The sequence below is a fragment of the Myotis yumanensis genome, unplaced genomic scaffold (genome assembly GCF_028538775.1).
Source record: "Myotis yumanensis isolate MYYU_CA2020_CCGP unplaced genomic scaffold, mMyoYum1.0.hap1 SCAF_4, whole genome shotgun sequence".
Classification (NCBI taxonomy): Eukaryota; Metazoa; Chordata; class Mammalia; order Chiroptera; family Vespertilionidae; genus Myotis; species Myotis yumanensis.
Window position 1 is genome coordinate 41,496,068 of NW_027223755.1, and position 21,647 is coordinate 41,517,714.

General features: G+C 36.3%; 1 protein-coding gene across 3 annotated transcripts in view; it reads right to left on the minus strand.

The window, feature by feature from the left end:
* Positions 1–216: 216 nt before the first annotated feature.
* AP3B1 (adaptor related protein complex 3 subunit beta 1) overlaps positions 217–21,647 on the minus strand; it is a 188,031-nt gene continuing 166,600 nt past the window's right edge. Inside the window, exons 25-28 of one of the 3 annotated variants that reach the window (XR_011471189.1) lie at positions 17,032–17,129; positions 11,987–12,125; positions 1,688–1,884; positions 855–942 (exon numbers count right to left, since the gene is read on the minus strand). Coding sequence is in view for 2 of the 3 variants with exons in the window: in XM_070412228.1 (XP_070268329.1) it covers positions 789–942; positions 11,987–12,125; positions 17,032–17,129 (391 nt within the window). In the remaining variant the exon portion in view is untranslated. Of the gene's footprint in view, positions 943–1,344; positions 1,381–1,687; positions 1,885–11,986; positions 12,126–17,031; positions 17,130–21,647 lie in introns of all 3 variants that reach the window. The other 2 variants (XM_070412229.1, XM_070412228.1) reach the window with 2 other exon arrangements.

A 21,647-nucleotide genomic window follows, 5' to 3' on the forward strand; every position in this document is an offset into this window, starting at 1 on the left:
CATAAATTTTAAATCTAAGTTAGCAGCAAAAGTAAAGAATATAACACAATTAGAAACATCTGCTTGGTTTGAAAGTGTTTTTTCTTTCATTAAACCCCATTGCTTCTCTGCATAATAAAACACTCAAAATATCTACTTTAGAGTAAAAAAAAAAAAAAACTAAGCATGCAAACTTCAGGATAACAAACAATTTCTCATTAAAAATGCAAAGGCAAATGCTCTTTATATGCTAGTTTATTCATCTTATTATTCAGAGATAATTTCTTGATGACAGTTGTCAATAACCGATTACAATACCAGGAAATTCATAGAACAAAATTTTGCAGAGATCTTGTTGTTTTGGTATTTAATTCTAAAAAGTATCCCATTTTCACATGTCAAGCTGAGAGGCCATACAGACTATTTCTAGGCTAATTTCTGCTTACGGTGGGAAGGAAGATGATTTCCAATAAACTTTAAATATCCAATTCATGTCCATCATTGTTGAAAAAGGGAAGGAAGATGAGAAGGACAGAAGAAGTAGCAGGACAGAGAAAATGCCACATGGACTCAAGAGTTAAGAGAACTGACAGTAAAAAATATGTTCTTTGGTTAGCAAAGCGAAAATGGGGACAGTATTGCATACATGATAGCTACACACTAGCATTCTAAAGCAGGAGACAAGAATGTCAGGAGTGTGTTCCCCCCACTGCCAGATGGAAGGGCTATTATTATAAATGAAAGGCAGCAGTCGTGGATGCCAGGCACTTTTGTTGTGTGCCAGATTCTGAAGTCCAGATGTAAGCAGGTTACCCCTGGGACAGGACGGGCTTCAGCTCCCGCAGCAGAACAGAGCCAATCACAGTTTTCTCGGTGTTTATGATAAGCTGTGCTGTAGAGCCTTCCTTGAGTTCCACTGTGACTAGCATCAATGACCCACTGTGCACAGTTTTAGCTGCAAACCTGTTAGAAAAAAAGAGAGAGACCTTTTATCATGAGGGGAAAAAAGGAGACAGCAGAAATTCAAATAGGTTTAAAATGACTCTTTTTTTCCAATAATTTACTACATGTTCCCTACTGTCGAAAACCCAAAGCCAAGCATTCTTCTGGAAAAAAAAAAAAAATCAATAAATTGCCCAGCACCATGCTTACAAAAAGCAGGTAATTTTAGTGCATCTTTAGAACAGAACAGGAAAAGGAAGTCTAGTTTACTTATTAGTAAACAGCAGATGCATGTGAATAATTCTCCATTCCTACAAATTGGGAATCATTCACTCATTTGATAATTTAACATTTCACCATGCATAGGGCCACTTAAAATAAACCTCTATATTTTTATTTTTAAAACATGTTAAGAAAAGGTACCTTTCTCAAAGAGCTTGAAATTTTAATTCCTCATATCTGAAAATGATTATGCAAAAAATTAGATAATTTAATGTGTATTATAAAACTCTTAAGTTTCAATGAATTCACACATGTTGAAATATTCAAATTCAATCTCTAATGTTGATGATACCATGTAACAAAATCATGTGATAGCCAAGTGCAACATCACACTCTCTCCATCTTCTTACATTTTTTAAACGTTCAGAACATTAAATCCTTCTTTTCGCTTTAGGATATAGGCAACTTGAGGTCTAAGGCTCCATTACTAAATTCCAAGACATGAAGAACCTACTAATTACATGGAATTAAAAGCAAAACTAGCCTTTTAAGCGCTGCAATTGACTGAAAAGCCGTTGGAGGCACAATGAACTTCTGTCAATCCTGCTAATTCATTCTGCGTGCACAGTGGAGCCCCAGAGACGTGGAGGAAAGATGGTACCCTCCTGGGCTTCCATTTTCCGCATGGAGCATGTTCCACACATTTTTTTGCGGGGGGAGGGGATTTGATTGCAGGGATGACTGGAGAAAAACAAAGTTGCTGCACATGAGCCTTTGAAAACACTAACAAGTGTAGAGCAGGTCTGTGACCTGCTGTGACCCCACTTTGCAGGGCCAATCCCCTTTCCCCTTTCTGTATGACACGTGTCTGAATCTGAGCCATCTGCCTCAATTTGCGCAACATCTTCAGCCACAATGGCACCCAGTTAGCCCTGACAACAGCTCACAATACATAAAAATAAAACTGCCGTGCTGACAGCACGCTGCGGACTATTCAAGAGCAAACCAACTGGTCAGTGTCTCATGTCTGACAATTAGCATGGGCCTCGCATAGAGCCCACAGAGTCCTCAGGGATCTGTTTAATTACCATCAACATAAAAGAGGGAGTTTATCAGGAGACACTCAGAAAAACTTCACTCCCGACTTAATTAAAATATTAGCCACTTAAGCAGGAAGCAGATTCTCTTTAGATGAAAATTTCTTTTTTGAGGGTTTTTTTTGAAATGACATCAAGATCTCATAACACATTAGATTCTTTTTTTTGAAACCTAGCAAGCCATTTTTGACCTAAATAGAATCATGAAAATCAGTTTCCCAACAATCATTAGAATAATGCATGAAAAGCAAAATATGCTAATTCTACTAAATTGAAAATATTATCAACACTTTTAAGTTGAGTTTTAAAATGGTAGCTAGTGGGTTGCTGATAATGTTAGCAACTCTCCCGGTCATTTATTTGCGTACTCTCTCCAAACACACTGAGATGTGTAAGGAATCAGAGCGGTGTTTCTACTGAGGGAAGCAACTGTAAACAACCAGCTTAGGAACAAAAATCACACGGAGTTAAAAGAGGCTTTATAAAGCTCTTAACATACATCTCCATCTGCTCTTCAGTCATCCTCACAGTAGCTCAGGAACTGGGGACCCCAATTTCATCCTGGAGAGAACATGAATATCACCAGTCCCAGGATGACCTCTCTTTTCTATCACCCTTTCTTGCAGGTTTGTGCATGTCTTTTGTCCACATTTTTGAGGTTCTACGCTTTGGGAGAGTCCTGTTTTTGTACTTCTGTGAAACCACGACAGCAGTGACATGAGGTGGTCCTTCTGTCCCACTCACTTATGCAACTTTCCCCACAGATCTGGTCATCACCAAATACTTCAGTAGTGGCCCCTGTTTCTGATAGAGTTATAATTATGTAAACAATAGTCTTATTAGTCCCTTTATCTACTTAACACTCTGTGCCCTGGGACCCCGGAGGAGATTATGTCTGAATGGGAACACAAAAGCACTGTTGTTTGAATTTCAGGGTTACTGAGCCCTAAGGCACATTTTATCTTCTTTCTATTGAAAACTGAAAGTCATGTTAGAATAATACAAACTCAGGAGACATAAATGTCAATTCTGATCCAAGTACGTTCACAAAGATTAAAATTAGTGTCTTGTACATGTTTCTGAAATCCTATTACCACAAAATCCTCAATACTGTAAAGAACAGGGGTAAGCAAAGAAGAGGCAGTTGCTTGCACTGCAGTGGAAACATGCTAAGCGAATCATCCCAGCAATAAAACCTGTTAGGGGAGATAAAAGCGACTGCCTTGTAGCCAGTCTCTATGTTCTAGTGGCACAAAATGGTGGGAGCACTGCTTTGAAGCAGAAGACTATGTAGATGTCTGGACGCTCTTGTTTCATAGTTCAAATGGAGGTATTTAATTGGAACGCAGCATGATTACAACTGGTTTGTTTTGGCCCATGGAAAGCAAAAGCCACTTCCTAAAATTTATTCATCATTTAACTCCCAATTTAAAAGATAGTTATGGAAAGAATACTAATGAGTACATAGTAAACAGCTAGCTTATGGATGTAAGAAACATTGATTACAAGGACAGCTTGGGTCAAAAACTTACATACATTTAATGGCTGACATTAGAACCTCTGTACTTGGCCTCAACTAAGATCACGTGGTGACAAAGTATTTTCAGAAGGCATGCGAAATTTTTGATCATCATAATGACAATAACAGGTGCCATTAATTAAGTGCTTTGTGCAGTGGGTACTACATACTTCATCACTTGTGCTATTTCATTTGATTCTATGAGGCAGATCACTTTAAAGTCGAGGGAACTGAGGCCCACAGAAGTTGAGAAACTTGCTCAAGAACACACAGTTCCTGAATGGTCGAGCAGGAATTTGAACCCATGGATCACACACATTCTCTTAATATTTGCAAAAATGCACTCAACATTTTTAAAATTAGTCAATAGATAGAATCTGCTTCCTTCTTATTTACCTAATATGCACATAATCTATTAATATTCCAAAAACTTTAGAAAGGAAGATTTTTTCCCCTTTAAAAACTGTGTACCTGACTTTGCAGTATTCTATAATTCAAAGCACCTTGCATGATGCTTTGTCATAACATAGTTTACATTTCTGCCTTTAAAGATTTAAAATATTTAAAACTTCTCCCACCATCCACTCCCTCAAAAGAGACACCAGCAATGAAAAATACAAAACATCTTGAATGGAGCTGCAACATAGGGAGGGACTACTGGGAGACCAACCAACCTCAAACACCAGTAATGCCACAAATGAGGACAAATAAGTGGATGGCAGTTAAAGATGCATTGCCTATGTAGGCCGGGCTCCGTGTTATTAAAAGGATACCACCTAGGTATTTTTCATAATTTATTTTCATCCTACCACCAAGCACTTGCTGTTTGTAATCACCGAGAAGGTAAAACTGTTTGGATATAGCTGTATTTCATCTTATTAAATGTCTCTTTGTTTATTATCGCTAGCAATTGACATTTAATCTTTGAAGCTAAGAATTCTTAAGATTAAGAAAAAGACAAAATAAACTGGTTGCCAAACCTAAATGAAAGTATGAACCACTCTTCAAAAAAAGTTAATTTATTTTAACCTGACAGAATTATGAAAACAGGTCAAATAATAACAACAAATTTGGACAAATGTATTTATCTGTAAAACATGGGCTTGCTTCCCTTTTTTTTTTTTAGATTTGTAAGCTATGGACCATCAATGCTGTTTGTCAAAAGGAAAAGAAATCCTACAAATTGTTTTAACTGAAACGTTAATAGGACAACATGAATTAAAAAATATCAGCGAGGCTGCATCGACCTCCAGGGTATTCACAAACATAAACTGTTTACGCAGTGTCATATTTGCTACACTTAATGCAACAGCTTTAAGACATGCTTTTTCTTCTCTTGGATAGACTTCCTGGTTTCTGATTTTTCTATTCTGAGTTCAATTTTCTCGTGCTTTCTGTTCTACTGGTTACCAGAAACTGTGACAATGGCCCACTCAGGCTAAAACTTTTTTTCTTACTCTGTACATGAAGCCTTCAATTACTGCCTGCTGAAGCAGACAGAATCCTATTAGTAAGAAAGACGATCACAAGATGCAGTGCCCTGCCCTAGCTGTATAAAAATAATTAGTCCAAAGTTGACAAATGTGTAATGAAGTCGCACAATGATTATATGTAAGAAACACTAGTTTATAGCTTTCTAACATCAAATACCTAAGCTTGGTTATTTGGAGCACTATCTTCCAAAGGCTTTAAAATGATAAATCCTTATTACTGAGTTAATAGAACATTTTAAACAGGCAGAGTTTGTAAGTTGTAAAAAATTCCATTTTGTTGACTATAAAATTGTATTTTAAAGTTAAGCTCACTGCACTATTAAATTAACATTGAGAAAAATATTTAGATGTGATTCAAGCTTATAAAATTTATCCAAAGCAATATATTTTTCAAAAAAATCAGCCAGCAATCTTGTAGTATTTTCCTTTAACATGTTGATGAGAAGAGTTAGAACAAAAACAAAACAAAACAAAAAAAACAAAAAAAAAAAAAAAGAAAAAGAAAAAGAAAAAAGCTACCATCCTCATTTAGGATCCTCTATTTTCTATTCTAACTTTTAGAGATGGTATAAAAAAATTATTCCCCACATTATCTGGCCAGTGATGTTCCTCTTCTTTGTACAGGGGAGCTAAAAAATCAGAGTGCACTTTCTCAGAGAAGACATGAAACATTCTAGCTATTGCAGAGCATTTTTCGCTTGTCTGGGGTGGGATGGGGCTTAACAATAAAAAAATTAAACCGTAAAACAAATAAATTCTTACCCCATTGTCTTTGATTCCTTATAGAATTGTCAACCCAGAAGGAAAATCATCAAGAATACCTTTCTTCATTTTCACAAGAAATTAGTTATGTATTCCTATTAGTAAAACTGTTGCATTGTAGAATATTACCTCACAAATGGTGAAATTAAAACTTAAATAAAGATTTTTTTAAAGCAAAAAATCAGCCGTGCAGTTTGGTTATTTCTGAAATATCCAAATGTGCTTTCTGTGTGAAAATTAACTGAGGCCCACATTTGTTTTTCAATGACATGCTGCTCAGAGCTGCAGAGCCCAGGGCAGTCAGATGAAAAGCAGTGCTGTCCTCTAGTGGACAGCACCAGCCTGCGAAGGAACTGGCTTCTAAAGAGGTTCCACAAATCTGTAGTCCTGTTTGAGATCCCAAATCTGTCATATTGTAGAAAAGACTGAAGCCTGTTACTTTTATATTAACAAGTGTTTATACAAAATTCTGTTTTACGACAGATTATGTATGGTGACTATAGTACCAGAGCTTTTAAAATTAGGGCACCAAGACATCAAATATTACTGGTCCTTCAAAATTACCCAGGATTCAAACAGTCCATAGTTTCCAGGGAGAAAGAAATAAAACTAACAAAGACAGTAACACAAAGGTTGATCAACCTAAAAACAGAAGAAATGGAAATATCAAAGACCCCACCAAGAAGTGACTACTTCGTATCTGTAATCCTAGCACTAGCAAAATCTGTCACAAAGTTCTTCAAAAAATGCTGAATGAGGGAGTTATACAATATAGCTATTTTAGGGTGGAAACTAGTATTCCCCTTTTTAGTAACCATTTAACATGTATATGATAACAGTGATTTACTGAATGAGTTTAAAGCCTGGAAATGAAACAAGTTGCTCTTTACATGAGCTTCAATTAAACAAAAAGATTTTTATTCTAAACCTGAAACAAACTGTCTTTAAATGTGCTGATAAATTAAAAAGTTGACTGCCATGTTGCCATGGATACACTGTTCTATTCATAGCACCAGACTTTCCTAATAGTTAAGGATGTCAGTAACAGTAGTAAAACATTTTTATTCTACGAAGACTGTAATTACTCACAAGTTGTACATGTTCAAAATCTGCAAATTAAAAAAGTGACAGGGTAGACAAAATCTAAACCAGAGCTTAAGATAGATAGGGAGGAAAAGGGATATAAGTACTGAATACAAGTTAATGATGAAAGCTGTTGAAGTAAAATAGAGTCAACAGAGACAAGACTTTCTGTTTTTACTCAAATATCACATTTTCCTCTTATAGGGTCAATTTGTTGTTCACAAAAGGGCCAAATGAGTAGGTGGCATGACAACCCTTTTAAACACTAGAGTATATGAACGTCACAATTCATGAAACTGGGTTAAAATGTAAAATAGTGGAGACTGCTGAAAGACAAACGCTTACTTATGGTCTAAGACTGTTTTCATGGGTATTATGACCATAACAATATACTCTCTTGCTGGAGGACACTGATAGATATAAGAAAAACCTAAATTAAACATCTTGCCTATTGGTACCCCATAATGACTAATCTGTAAAAAGTAAATACATCAACATAGGAAAAATATATCTTAAAATGTGTCATGTGGCTATCATTAACTCTTGATAACTCAGGGCAGCTTCACACTGTGGAGTTTGGAACACTTGCTGTATAACTTCTTGGAGTGATAGCTAAAATGCAGATTCTGGGGCCCTGAACCAGATGTATTAAATCTCAGTTTTTGGGTGTGGGTTTCAGGAATCTGAATTTTACGTAAACTCCCAAATGATTTTTTGGATCAAAAAACCTTAGAGCTATAGATTTTTAGCTTTCCACTTTTTGGTCACTGTGCTTTGGTAACTTTGTCAGAGGATAAGCAACAGAATAAAAGCAAATGCATCCTGGTTTCTACCTTGTTGAATACAAGCCTCCTTCGTCAACCCTCACTTGATTTTCTTCTCAGAGGAGCACAGAATTTTTTCCTGGCCCTGGATGAACCCAAGGTTCCCAGTGCTAGTCTCTCTAATTATCTCTTCTAAAACACATTAAATCTTGTGTCCATTCATATACTAGTTTATCACTGCTCATTCTGCCTCTTGAATATGTTTTATTTACATAGGAGTTTATTAATATTGTCTTAAGTTATACATCTTAAGAATTTTATAATGAAGAGTATCGCATATATTTTAACACGAATATCTAACACAAGATATTAAGACATTCAGCTGCCTATTAAATGCTTTTTGATGATTTCTAAATTCTCATTTCTGTATTACCCTTATCATGTGGTAACTGTAATTTGGAAGACAGCAAATCGGCATAAGGACCATAACTCTGTAGACCCCAATAAGATAATTTTGTTCTCAAAGAGCAGCTTTTTCAATCAGCAAGTCAGTACTATAGAAATGAAGACAAAGTTAAGCTTTTCAATGGTATACTGGTTAGTTTTGTTATATTATTAATAACTTAGAAAATGAAAACTAAATGTCATATAATCTAACAGCAGATATGCTTTTTCAATTCATCTTTAAAAGTGGTTAACTATATAATATAGGAAATGCTTCTGGTTTGGAAGTGAATTCCATAAAACTTGTGCTATGGAGACCATTAATGTTGATGTGTTAGTAGCCATTTTCTATTACGTATTCAATTCAAATTTCGGCTTTATACTATTACACACTCCTGTATATTAATGAAGATTCATTTTTTCTTAGCTAATTCTTGTATTATGTATTTTTACTTGGTATTTAATGTAAAAATATTCATATTTTGAAGAGTAGTATAAGAATAAATTACTCTCAAACTAGACAATGGGATCGTATTCATCAAATGGTCAAAAAGAATAATGTTTATTAAAAAGTTCTCTCAGAAATAAAAGATCCTGAAAAATTAGAACAAAGGCCAGTCAAAAATAATTTGTTGAACTGAAGTTTTAATATCTTAAACATTAATAGTCAAAATGCTTTTTATACTTGTTTTTTAAATGTTAAATGGATTACCATTAATAACTACGGGAATGGCTTTGGTCCTACTCTTCATACACTCAAAAAAACAACCATCAGAGAAGAATTAAGGAGGCACTCAGAAATCTTATAGGGATTTAAATTTTATTATTAACAATTAAATAATATATAACTTATTTAGATATATAAACGCATTAATCTCACAAGGTAATAGAATACTGAACACTACTGTTAAAAACATTAATTCAATAAAGTGACAAAATGTAAATTTCTGTCATAATATAAACAGTAACTTATTTCATTTTAAATGCAATTAAGAAAGACACTGGTACAGATTTTATTGACAATTTTTAATTATTACTGAGTATAAAAATAGAAAAATGTTAAATATGCAAGCTAATAATTTTTATCTATTTCTGTGTGAAAAATACAAATCAGTCTATATGTTTATTATCTGGAAACTTACTGAAATTTAGAACATTATGCTAACTATAGTTTAACTATAAAAGCATTTCCAATTAAGTCTGATGAGACTTGTGAGGCAAGTTACGACTGCACAGCCTATTCTTAATTAGATATATGCATTTTATTCACTTTTGACTCTGCAGTAACTTGAGCTCCTCCCCCAAGTTACAGAGCCAAACCCAGGCTGCTGATGATAGGGCTGGATTAGAAAAGGGTTGACACTGCGGATGTTTGCAAGGACCAAGAACATTGTTTGAGTGCAATCTCTGCATTCCAAAGCCAAATATAAATGGTTCTCTGTTATGTGCCTCTCCTGCATTAGTATGGATAATTGAGAATTGACTATAATTTAATGTTTTGAGCAGGCATTAAGTTCCAAACCACCAAGACAAGTCACAGGCAAACTATCCTTTAATAAGAATTATAGAAGTGTCTTTCTCAGTCCGTTTCTCAGTGTCTTTCTCAGTCCATTTCTCAACAAGAAGATGGCTTTCATATTAGTTGCCTTTGAGAAGGTAATGTGGCTATTTTCTTTTAAGAAACAGAAATCTGGCCCTGACCGGTTTGGCTCAATGGATAGAGCGTTGGCCTGAGGACTGAAGGGTCCCAGGTTCGATTCCGGTTAAGGGCATGTACCTTGGTTGCGGGCACATTCCCAGTAGGGAGTGTGCAGGAAGCAGCTGAATCAATGTTTCTCTCTCATCGACGTTTCTAACTCTCTATCCCTCTTGTTCTTCCTTCCTCTCTGTAAAAAAATCAATAAAATATATTAAAAAAAAAAAAACAAAAACAGCCCATACTTCTCTTTAAAAAAAAAAAAAAAAAAGAAACAAATCTGGAAAGCTGCCACTGCTTTCGGAAAACTTACAAACACACATACAAAACAAAACAAAAACTAAATTAGAGGTTCCAAAGTAAATAAGGGTTACCCTGTGTCTTTTCGTACATTACGATAGGACATATTAAAACAGGTCTGAAGTATTATGGGATACCAGATGTGTCAGGTAAAATTTGATACCGCATAAGCTAAAAATTACAGTTGATATGACATTTGATGTTTTAGTAATTTTAATAAGGATCCATAAATTAAACAGAACAACTTCTGCTAGAGAAAATCATCCAGGAGAGGAAGTATTTAAGGTGGAAAAGAATTAAAAGAGGAAAATTCAGAACCAAAATATTTTCCCTGAAAAGGCTTCTATTCATGTTTCCCCTCTTGAACAACATTAACTGACAGATAAATTGTATCTGCTTGGTAGCACCAGTATGATTACCTTAGATCAGTTTTATTACTTTGTCCCAGCCCTGTGGGAAAGATAGGGCTTATCATAAATTAAGAAATGGAAACATCAGATCTTTTGAGCAACTTAAGGACCCTCCTCTCAAAAAAAAGAAAAAGAAAATTTTTAAAAAACCCCAAAAGTACAAAGTAAATTTGTTGGTTTTTTTTGATTAGCACGTGCAGTTTTCATTCTGTCATGATTAGTAGATGAAATTAGGTAACTCTGGATAATGGCAGATCAAGACTTGAACTCAGCTCTTGTCAAGTCCAGTGTTCCTCCATAGATACCATAGAATTTCATTCCAATCACCCTTCTTTTGCTTGCCACCATTTCCAAACAGATGAGGAGATTAAAGTCCACAAGGAGCAGTTATAACTTGCACAAGATTACCGAGCCCAATAATGGCAGAGCTCAGTCTAAAACCCGATCATCTGTAGTATTCTCTATATGGGACCTCTTTACCCCCATGTTAATTAAATTTTTTTAAGGTCAGAAGGCATTCCCTTTAATTTTAAATTTAATATACATAAATAAAATAGCATACGTATGACATTGCAGAGGAATGGCAGAGAAATTAAAGATGGTGTGCAATGAATTCCCGTAAGCTCACAGAGAACTAACTAACAAGGGGTTATCTTAACTTTCATTTCAAGCCACAGGCACTCATAAGAACACAAAGAGGGCAATTACATTGATCACATTTTCTGCTACCTTTAAGGACAAGTGACGTGATCTCATGCTTTCGATGGTTGGTGGTGAAGATATTCCTGGGCTAAGAAACAGAAGCTGCATTTGGCCCTATGCTGGTTTTCTAGCCACTCCTCAATCCTGGAAGCAGCCATAGGGGACTGCTATCAAAAGGAAATCTGTATGTAGTACCCAAGCTTCTCTTTCAAGTAAAGAAGTCCAACTCCACTGCTTTGTAAAACAGTGTTTCCTAGAAATCCACTGAATCTGGGGAAATAAGATAAATTCTCAACCATATCTCAAAAGGTACCTTTGCAAACCATCAAGCTATTATAAAATGCAGGCACACTATCTGTATCTTTCAGGAGAGTACTACATGCCAATGTGCTAAGGATTGTATGAAATAGGAAAGAGAACCTTACCCCAAATCAATCAATCAAATATATCATCAGAAAAAAAGGGGGGGCATATATATAGTTAGGGGTTATTTTCAAGAAAAATTACAAATTGAAAATTATATATTTATACATGTACACAACTTATCCCCTCAACTTTTGTTGGTGCACCTACCTGTGTATATTATCCTGGCCAGAAGGCACTACACCGACGTTGGCCACATTGACAATCTTCTGAAGGATCACAGAGGAAGTGAAGTTCTGTGGTGCAAGGATGATTACAGTAGAAGTTTCATTCATTCCTGTCAGCATTCCTGTAAGAGCAAAAGAAGGCCCCTGTAACTAATTATTTTATGAAAATTATATTAAAACAATTTAATGCTCATAGCCAAAATGTAAACTTCTTTTCAAAAAAAACCAAAACAAAACCCACCAGGATGTAATTTACAAGACAATTACCATAAAATTAAAATGAACTACAACTGTTTCAAAATTTTAAAAATCTATTGTGTAGGAAAATGTGTAAAAATACAGTCAAACATCACTCTTAATAAATATGATTTTAAATACTATATGATAAAAACTTAGAATCACAAAAATGAAATTTCAATTTCAGTCCCTTTAAAATGTAGTGAATTAATTTGGCTGATGTAAACTATTAAGCTTCTACTTTTAAAGAATTTTCCCTCTCATTTTCATGTAAACATCTCTCTTGCCAAATGCTGCTTGAGAACAAATCAAAGTGATTCTGAAATAATCAGCAGCATTACCTGATGCATGGCCTCAATGTGATGGGTCAAAGTTATCTCAACAATGACTGAAAGTCCCTCAACAGGTTCGAAAAAATGTACTAGTATACGTATCTAAGCTACACTTAGTATTTGCTTAGTGAATGGCACTACAGTTGCTGACAAAACACCAATTGAAATTTCTGAAGCAAAACACTGAAAACAAAGGAAAAATGTGAATGGAAAACTTTAAATCCCAGAGACATTTCAAATAGTATTTAAGGAAGAAACTAAGTTAAGCAAAATCATGAACAAAACCATACAGACTTAATACAAGACATGCCATTAATATCAAAATCTCATGTAGAAATGTTCAGTGAACAAATTCAATAACATACCACTTGGAACAAATAATGAAATTTAGGTTAAAATAAACAAATAATCTGGATCTGTGATATAAGTCACGGACACCCAATGATATCTACTAAAAATGATAATCTTCTGAGATGTATGATATATGTACAACAGTTTACAAAATGCATGAAAATGGTAAAATTTGATTCCATGTTTTCAAAAGACCCTGCACCTTCAGAGCCATGTAGTTATTTATTGCAAATGCAACCCCCCAATTTTTAAAATCCCTGTAATTAGTAGTATGAAGACACTAAAGCCTAACACTGTAAAAAGACCTATCTAGCTTTAAACAAAGAACAGTTTTTACTAACCACTTTCAAACCCAGGACACTGTGTTCTGTCTTAGATTGTTTAACTTCAATATTAGGCAAAAGCTTTAAAAACTACACAAGCAGTCAAACACTGCTTTTAAGCAAAGCACAGTGGCTGCTGACATAACACTGCTGAGAGATGTGTGTACTCATTTAGGATTTAAACCTTCTCCATTAAGCTCTATTGAAGAGCAACTGCTGAATAAATGAATGCAACTATGTTTATGTTAAAAGCCTGTTTCCCGCAGCATGTAATTAAAGGAAATGTTGTACAAAGCCAGTACTTTTGTCAAGCTCCTGTAAATGGAAAGATGGATAGCACTCAGAGAAGTGAATGCATTGCTTCATATTTAACCTTAACACTCTTGTCATTAATGGTTTGTCTAACTTGGTCTATAAAAGACAAGGTACTGCTCCATTGAAGTAAAATTAAAAAAATCAACTAAACCATGCTTTTCAGAACAGAAGATTCATTATCGTCAGCTAATGTATTGGCATAAAGCAAAGTAACATCCTATCAAGTAAGGCACACATTCAATCTGCCTTCCCACCCTCCTTTATTTTTAACTCATGCTGTTTTATTGTTATAGGCAATTTGTACCACTCAGCATGACAGTGTAAACTGAATCAAGATTAATTTACATGCAAAAGAACACTTAGCAGAGCAGCATGGTAAGCAAATGCATTGTCTCGATTGCTGAGGTGGAAAGGAACCTGGAAAGGAAAAAAGGGGCTCTAATTAAGGGGCATCAAATATGATTGCTTGTGGTAGTTAAGGGCCAGAAAATAGTAAATGTCTGACCATTTAAAGAATTAGCATCTTGCTAGCTAGGAACCCATAAGATGGATACATAAATCATAATAAAATTAAGTAAACATTCTAGATTTCTTATACCACAGATTTTTCTAAATGAAAATATATCAGGTATTCTCAAATTAACAAGAAAGAAAATGCCAAGGTATCATTAAAAGTTTCTCCTATGAAAACGACTTTACACAGATAGCCTGCTCATACATAATAAAGGTAAAGTTACTGGAAAATATTTAAAAATTGTCAAACTATAGAATTTGTTGCTTCATTAGAATTTATCTAAATTTTGGTGAGGCAGTAGACAGCACTTAACTTAGGTTAATCAGTTGTAATTAACTGCTAAAATTTTAGCAAACCAAATAATAAAATTTTTCCCTTAGTTTTAGATTTCCAATTTAATTCATAAGAAAAAAAATGAATAATAGAGAGCAGTTTGAAATAAGCAATTGGCTTAGGTCTCTTAAATTAAGACTGCCCCAAGACACTAAATTAAAATTTTTTTAAGTAAAAGAGAGATCTCATGTTATTTATAGCACTGAAATCATTCCACAGCTAGATCATTAACTCACTGTGCAAGACTCAAAACTCAAAGAAAGCTATGAAAAAATCATGCTCTGGTTAAGGCTCGTAATATGAATGTTATGAATATGAATAATATTAATATGCAGGATAAGCCAATCTTTCATTTAGCACTTTGACTATCAATGTTATAAACATGCATCTTTAGCCATGAAAATTTAAATGCAACAATCAAGAAAAAGTGACAGATCAGGCTGTATATTAGAAACAAAACCTTTCATTTAAAAAATGTTAATATAATATGTATAATCTCGTACAAGGATTCTTATTTATTATACACACATTTTAATTATGTACATCTTTAATATAAAATTTCTCATTTTTTATTTATATTTTTCAGCTAAATCCAAAATAATACATTTAATGCATTTCTTTAGTCTTAAGATATATGTCCTGTGAAATGAGATATTAAGAAATTCATTTTCTTTAAAGTAGAAATATATATTAAAACTAGCATAATAATGACACACACAGACAGTTCCTAACTTTAGTGGCATTTTGCCTTCCAGAAGTTTGCTGTAGTAAAAATTAAGAACACTGACTTTTATTCTGATTTAATATTTTTAATTAGTGAGTCATTTCTGGGTAACTTATGAAATAAGCTAACCTCTTCCTTGATTAACAAACAAATACATGTGTAAAGTTGAGAATTGAGACCTCTATTGCCAAATCAGCTGAAATTTATAACTAAAAAGATGCTATTGAAAATACTCTTCAAACCTGTGGTAAATTTGCCAGCATCAAGTCCCGTATCAAAGAATGAATTCAGGAAGACAGAAAGAATGATACAGAAATGCCAAGAGACTTGCAAGGATTTACAAATACTTCATATAAACAAATTTTCAAATAGCTTTATTCAGAGTAGCCTTTCTGCTCTATTAAACATAGCAAACAGCTGCCAGATTTATTCAGACAAATAATCAACAACCACAGAAGTAAAATGGCAGGAGAAAAAGGAATTTTGGCAACAACTCCATAGAGGACCGCAGCTGCTCTCCAAACGCACCTCTCTTACACATTTACGGTTCTGTATGGCTAGTCAGGGGAAAATCCCTCAGTCACAGCAGAGCACAAAAAATTTGATCGAAATCTCAAAGCTGAGGGAGAGAAAGGGCATAAGATAATCTGCTGCTTTAGATATACTTCAGCTGCACTTTTCTAAGAAAAGGAACATCCCCTTAACAATAAAGGTGCCCAAGCCTTATTCAGTCACTCGGGTGCCACTCACCTTGGTTTGCTGAGCAGGTGTAAAGCAGAGAGGCAGGCTTTAGCCAGCAAAGGATAAGAATAGCAAATGTAAGAATCAATTCAATTTGTCAATAGAAAAACAAAGATGACTTTCTTCTATAGCAATAATCAATTTCCCACTTTTTTATCACTTAAAAATAAGGCAGGAGAAAGATTACTATTCATTTACAGTCTTGTGTGAGAATTTCTTTGTGAGAGCCTACAACAGGCCTTTTTGAGACTGTGTCTTGGGCACTGCCATACCAGCCCGCCAGGCAGCAGGCCCTTCTCCTCAGGTGCAGACATTGGTGTGTGCCTACTGCTTTCTGGAAGCTTGACAAACACAAATTTGTGACCTCGAGATGAAGGGACCTTGGTCTGATCACCCCTCCAGACACTTTTACAAACTACTCACCGCATCATTTAAATAAGCCCATTTTATAGATGCTATTCTTAATTAAACACTTCAATTCAGACAGTTATTTTCCCTTATTCATGTATGAAAAAAATTATTTTTACTAGAGGGCATGCTTGACTCTGGGGCAAACACAAGATATTATACTTCCATTCTGCTGAAAATATCTTTTAGGTGTACCTTGTAAAATGTTTGACAACACAGTTTGTACAGTTTGACAACACAGCACTTCTTTGGCATAGAATTAGGTCAAAAGAAAATGAAGGTAATTTAATGCTATAATTAGGACTTCACTTCAAAGGGTAAGGTACTCTGTGTGCAGGGAAAAACAGATTAGTAGGACATGAAAGACAGCGAAAGAAAAAACAGAACTATAACATTTATAGTGATAGAACTTTGGTAAGTCCCAAACTTCTGACATTTCATTAATACAAAAATACATGACTACATTATTAGGTTGACAAACCAAAACTCCCAGAATTGAAAAGTTAATTATGAATCAATTTTTTATTTTAAATACATACTAATCAATTTTCATGTATGTCAGAAATGTAGACAGACATATACTTTTAAGATTATTTTATAAAAGCAAAGCATTAGCAAAAATTGGAAAATTGTGCACTGACATCTGTTAACAGCTGTGTATATATTGTAATTTATTTTAGAGACTGGCCAGAAGAAGGAGCACATATTGTTTGGGATGTCAGTTCCTAGTAAACTATAGTAACCTCTCACCTTGCTCTTTCTTAAAATCTTTCTCTGACATGGCCACAGGTAAAAGCAGTTCTCCAACAGGTGGCTGAATATTAACATTGAAGCAATCATCCTTGGTACTAAGGAAAAAACACATAAAAGCTGACTAAATGCTTAGTAACTAAACATTCTTAATACTATGCGGTTAAATGGAGACATTAAAGCATATGCCAGCATACATAAAGTATTAAGATATTCTTGGCTTAAATAACACAGCTAAAAAGGCTTGAAAAATTTCTTAACACTATTTACAGAGAAATACATCTCTTACCTCAATTGGAAAACATTTCTTTTTTCAAAATTATGCAGTTATAGTAAATATACCACTTGACATAGAACCTCAAAAAAAACAACAGGTAGGCAGCAAGGGCATGCTGTATTACCAGAGGAACACTCATGCAGCTCACAGAGTAGAGAAGTAATGTTTTATCTTTATTTTGTGTGCTTACAGTACAGAAAATGGAGTGTTTTTATTTTAAATGGTTAAGATTTCTATTTTAAAGTGTTAGATTATTCTTTACTAAATAAAGTGGAGTGACCATACTTAGATATGTGCTAAGAAAATAATCCCTCATCTGCAAACTTGCTTTCTTGAAACAAAAACCCTTGTTTTCTAGTAGTGTGATTTACTGACATTATTGATGAACATGTGGTGAAAGTTATTATTTCCAAACTAGAGGCCCAGTGCACGAAATTCATGCATGGCGGGGGTGTGTGTGTGTGTGTGTGTGTGTCCCTCAGCCCAGCCTGCACCCTCTCCAATCTGGGACATCCCTCTCACAATCCTGGACTGCTGGCTTCCAACCACTCGCCTGCCTGCCTGATTGTCCCTAACCACTTCTGCCTTCCAGCCTGATCACCCCCTAACCACTCCCCTGCCAGCCTGATCGCCGCCTAACTGCTCCCCTGCTGGCCCGATTGCCCCTAACTGCCCTCCCCTGCTGGCCTGATCGCCCCTAACTGCCCTCCCCTGCTGGCCTGATTGCCCCTAACTGCCCTCCCTTCCAGGCCTGATCCCTCCCAACTGCCCTCCCCTGCCAGCCTAATCGCCCCTAACTGCCCTCCCCCACAGGGCTGGTCACCCCCAATTGCCCTCCCCTACAGGCCTGGTTACCCCCAACTGCCCTCCCTTTCAGGCCTGATCCCTCCCAACTGCCCTCCCCTGCTGGCCTGATCACCCACAACTGCCCTCCCCTGTTGGTCATCTTGTGGCGGCCATCTTTGACCACATGGGGCGGCTATCTTGTGTGTTGGAGTGATGGTCAATTTGCTTATTACTCTTTTATTAGGTAGGATACAGGATATGAAGAATTTAGTAAAGGCAACATTCTCTTTGTATCAGCTAGAGCAGCAGTTCTAAACCTGTGGGTCGCCAACAATGAAAATAGACCCTGCATATCAGATATTTACATTACGATTCATAACAGTAGCAAAATTACAGTTATGAAGTAGCAACAAAAATAATTTTATGGTTGGGGGTCACCACAACATTAGGAACTGTATTAAAAAGGGTCACGGCATTAGGAAGGTTGAGAACCACTGAGCTAGAAAAACCAACACTGAGTGCATGTATTCATTTAAATCTTGACACTACTCTCTACAAAAATGACTAACACTACTTTAAAAATATTTTAAGTTACATGTTTAAAGGTAGGTTGATGAGTGTATCAGTTAGGAATGTGTTTGGCTGCAAATAAGCAGAATCCAACTAACAATTTCTTGGGAAATAGGAGCTTACTGTTTAGTACTGAACAGGTCCTGGAGTTACCAGCCAAAGGCTGGTTCAATGGCTTAAAGATGATGCTAGGGACCCAGGTTTCTCTGGCTTTCATCCCCACCATCCCTAGTGTGCTGGCTCTTATCCTCATGGTTGCCATGCAGCTGCATCCCCAGGGACCACTTTCACATTCCACCGAAGAAGGAAGATGATGATGGAATAGTAGTGAATAATTGAGCCAACCAAATCTCTTCCTTTGCATCAGGAAAGCCCTGCAGAAGGACTTCTACACTTGAGTTAGAACTGGTCCAGTGGGGAAGTGGCTAGGGAGGTGGGAACTGTGGATAAGAAATACTGAACATTGGTTAAGAAACACTTTATTACAAGTGGGGTAGGGACACAAAATGTAATATGAAAAAAGAAAGATATCCATTTTTATTTTATGCTATTACATATTTTATTTTTGTAAGCTGGCTTATATTTTTATGGAGTAAAGACTAGAATAATATTAAAGAATGTTTTGAATTATCCACATGTGGATTGCCCAAGGCAAAACAATAAACCCTATTTATTAACTCAATAAAATGTACTGACTACAAACTCGATCCCCTGTACTGTGCAAGTACATGGGATTTAAAGACAAAGGAGATTGGCCCTTGAAGTTCACAAGTCCAGTGAGAGATGTGTTTATAACAGGATGGTAAGGGCTCCATTAGAGATATGTGGGGAGGGTTATAGTCCATGGAAGAGGGGCTGATTAATTCTGCAGGAAGTGGAGGTAGTCTATTTCTGAGAGGAGGGAGAGGGGCATTCTAGACCAGTGGTCGGCAAACTCATTAGCCAACAGAGCCAAATATCAACAGTACAACGACTGAAATTTCTTTTGAGAGCCAAATTTTTAAAACTTAATCTATGTAGGTAGATACATTGTTATTAACTTAATTAGGATACTCCTAAGCTGGCCTTTGCTAAAAACGTCCTCAATCTGATTGAGGTACGTTCGCTGAGGTCGACCCCTTCCAAGTCTCCCAATCCACACTTGTGTTGTATACTTGTTTCGTCTCCTTTCCGAAAACCGACTTCTGTGCATAGGCCACGAAGTTTCAATCGCACTGTACGTGCGCGCCCGCACGTGGTATTTTGTGGAAGAGCCACACTCAAGGGGCCAAAGAGCCGCATGTGGCTCGCGAGCCGCGGTTTGCCGACCACTGTTCTAGACATTCTAAACCTGTGTTTTGGGAATGGTGAGCAGTGTCGAGTGTCAAGAGATGAGGCTGGGTACACTGTAAAGAGTGTCTTATACAGCATAACCATCAGTCCCAGTTTGCCCGCGGCAGTTTATGACGGTTGTCCTGGAGTCCTTTTCAGTTAATGACGCCTTTCATTCTCTAGTGCCCTGTTCTGTATGACAAAGTGTATGACTTCTTTACTCATATAACTTAAGACAAAACTGTTTCAGTGTTTCTTGAAGCAACAGGGACTTTTGACATAGGAAAATAAATGATCCTATTTGTATTTCAGAAACGCTGGTGGCAATGTGTACGGTGGAATAGAGGAGAAACCCAAAGCAGGTAGATCAGTTAGGGATCTAATTTAGTAGTCTAGGCAGGGTGTGTGTGTGTGTGGTGTTTGTTTGTTTTTAGCATTGACTGTGCATTTTATTTAGTAAATCCTAACAATGACTTTAAGAGGTAGCTTCTGTTACCTCCAATTTATTGATAATTAAACAATATGTCCAAGGTCACACAGCTAGTAAGTGTCAGCACTGGGGCCTGATACATATATATTCATACTCCACTACACAAGGCTGTTTCCCTAGGTGGGCAGCACTGAGCATGGGGAACAGGGGAGGATTTGAGAGTTAAAGGGACAGATCTGGTGATGGATGGGAGAAAGAGACTCTGAACCTTCTAATGTGAACATTGGGAGGATGACAACTACTGAAGAAGAAGAGTTTGGGGGATTAAACAAAAATTACTTTGTTTTAAGATATTATATTATATCACATTATATTTTGAGCACCACTGAGTTACTCAGGAAGAGATATTTAGCAGATCACTGGAAATACAAATTAATACTCAGTAAGGAGGCAAGGGCAGTATACATGAGTCTGGAAGAAACGTGAGTGAAACAGTGAAGAGCTGAAGCCTTATCAGTAGTTAAGGTCACACAGGGAAAGGGGATATACCAAGAAAAAGGGTAAGGAAACCTGGAGAAGACCTGCATTTAAGTAAAAATGGAAGAAGTGCAAGTTGCAGAAGAGACTGGGAAAGAGTGGACAGGGAGAAAAGGTATGTGTCAGATACTACAGGGAGGACTAAGAAGCAGCAAGAGTAACTGCTGACCTTAGCAAGGCTGAACAGGTTGGAGGAGGAACTTGGGATTCAGGGAGTTGAAGGGCAAATGGGGATATTGGCAGTCAAAAGCAGCAGAAGCTCCCTGTGGCAGAGGCAGAGAAGAATGCTTCAGGAAACCTGAGCCTGTTCAAAGGCTGAGGGGAAAGAGCCAGTGAGGAGGAAGAAACAAAGCATAGCTGATAGAGCAAGGTCTTAAGACTTAAGAGGAGGTTGGGATTAAGAGCACAAGGGGGAAGTGAAGGGGTCAGCCCTGGAATGGAGGAGGGAACTTCGGAAAACAATAGAGAAGGGGTGGTTAAGACAGAAGCACTGAGGCTGGGACCACGCCCAATGCAGTGGGAGGCTAAGAGAAATATGTAAAGGCAGATGAAAGAGTAAATGGATAGATATACAGATGTACATGAAATACATATAGTGAACTAATTTAGTGTTAAATATAAAGCTTCAGCTTCAAATGGCTGGAAAAACCAGTGTTCTCCAAAGTGGCAAGCACAAGGGTCTGCTCTGGCAAAGAAAATCCATTG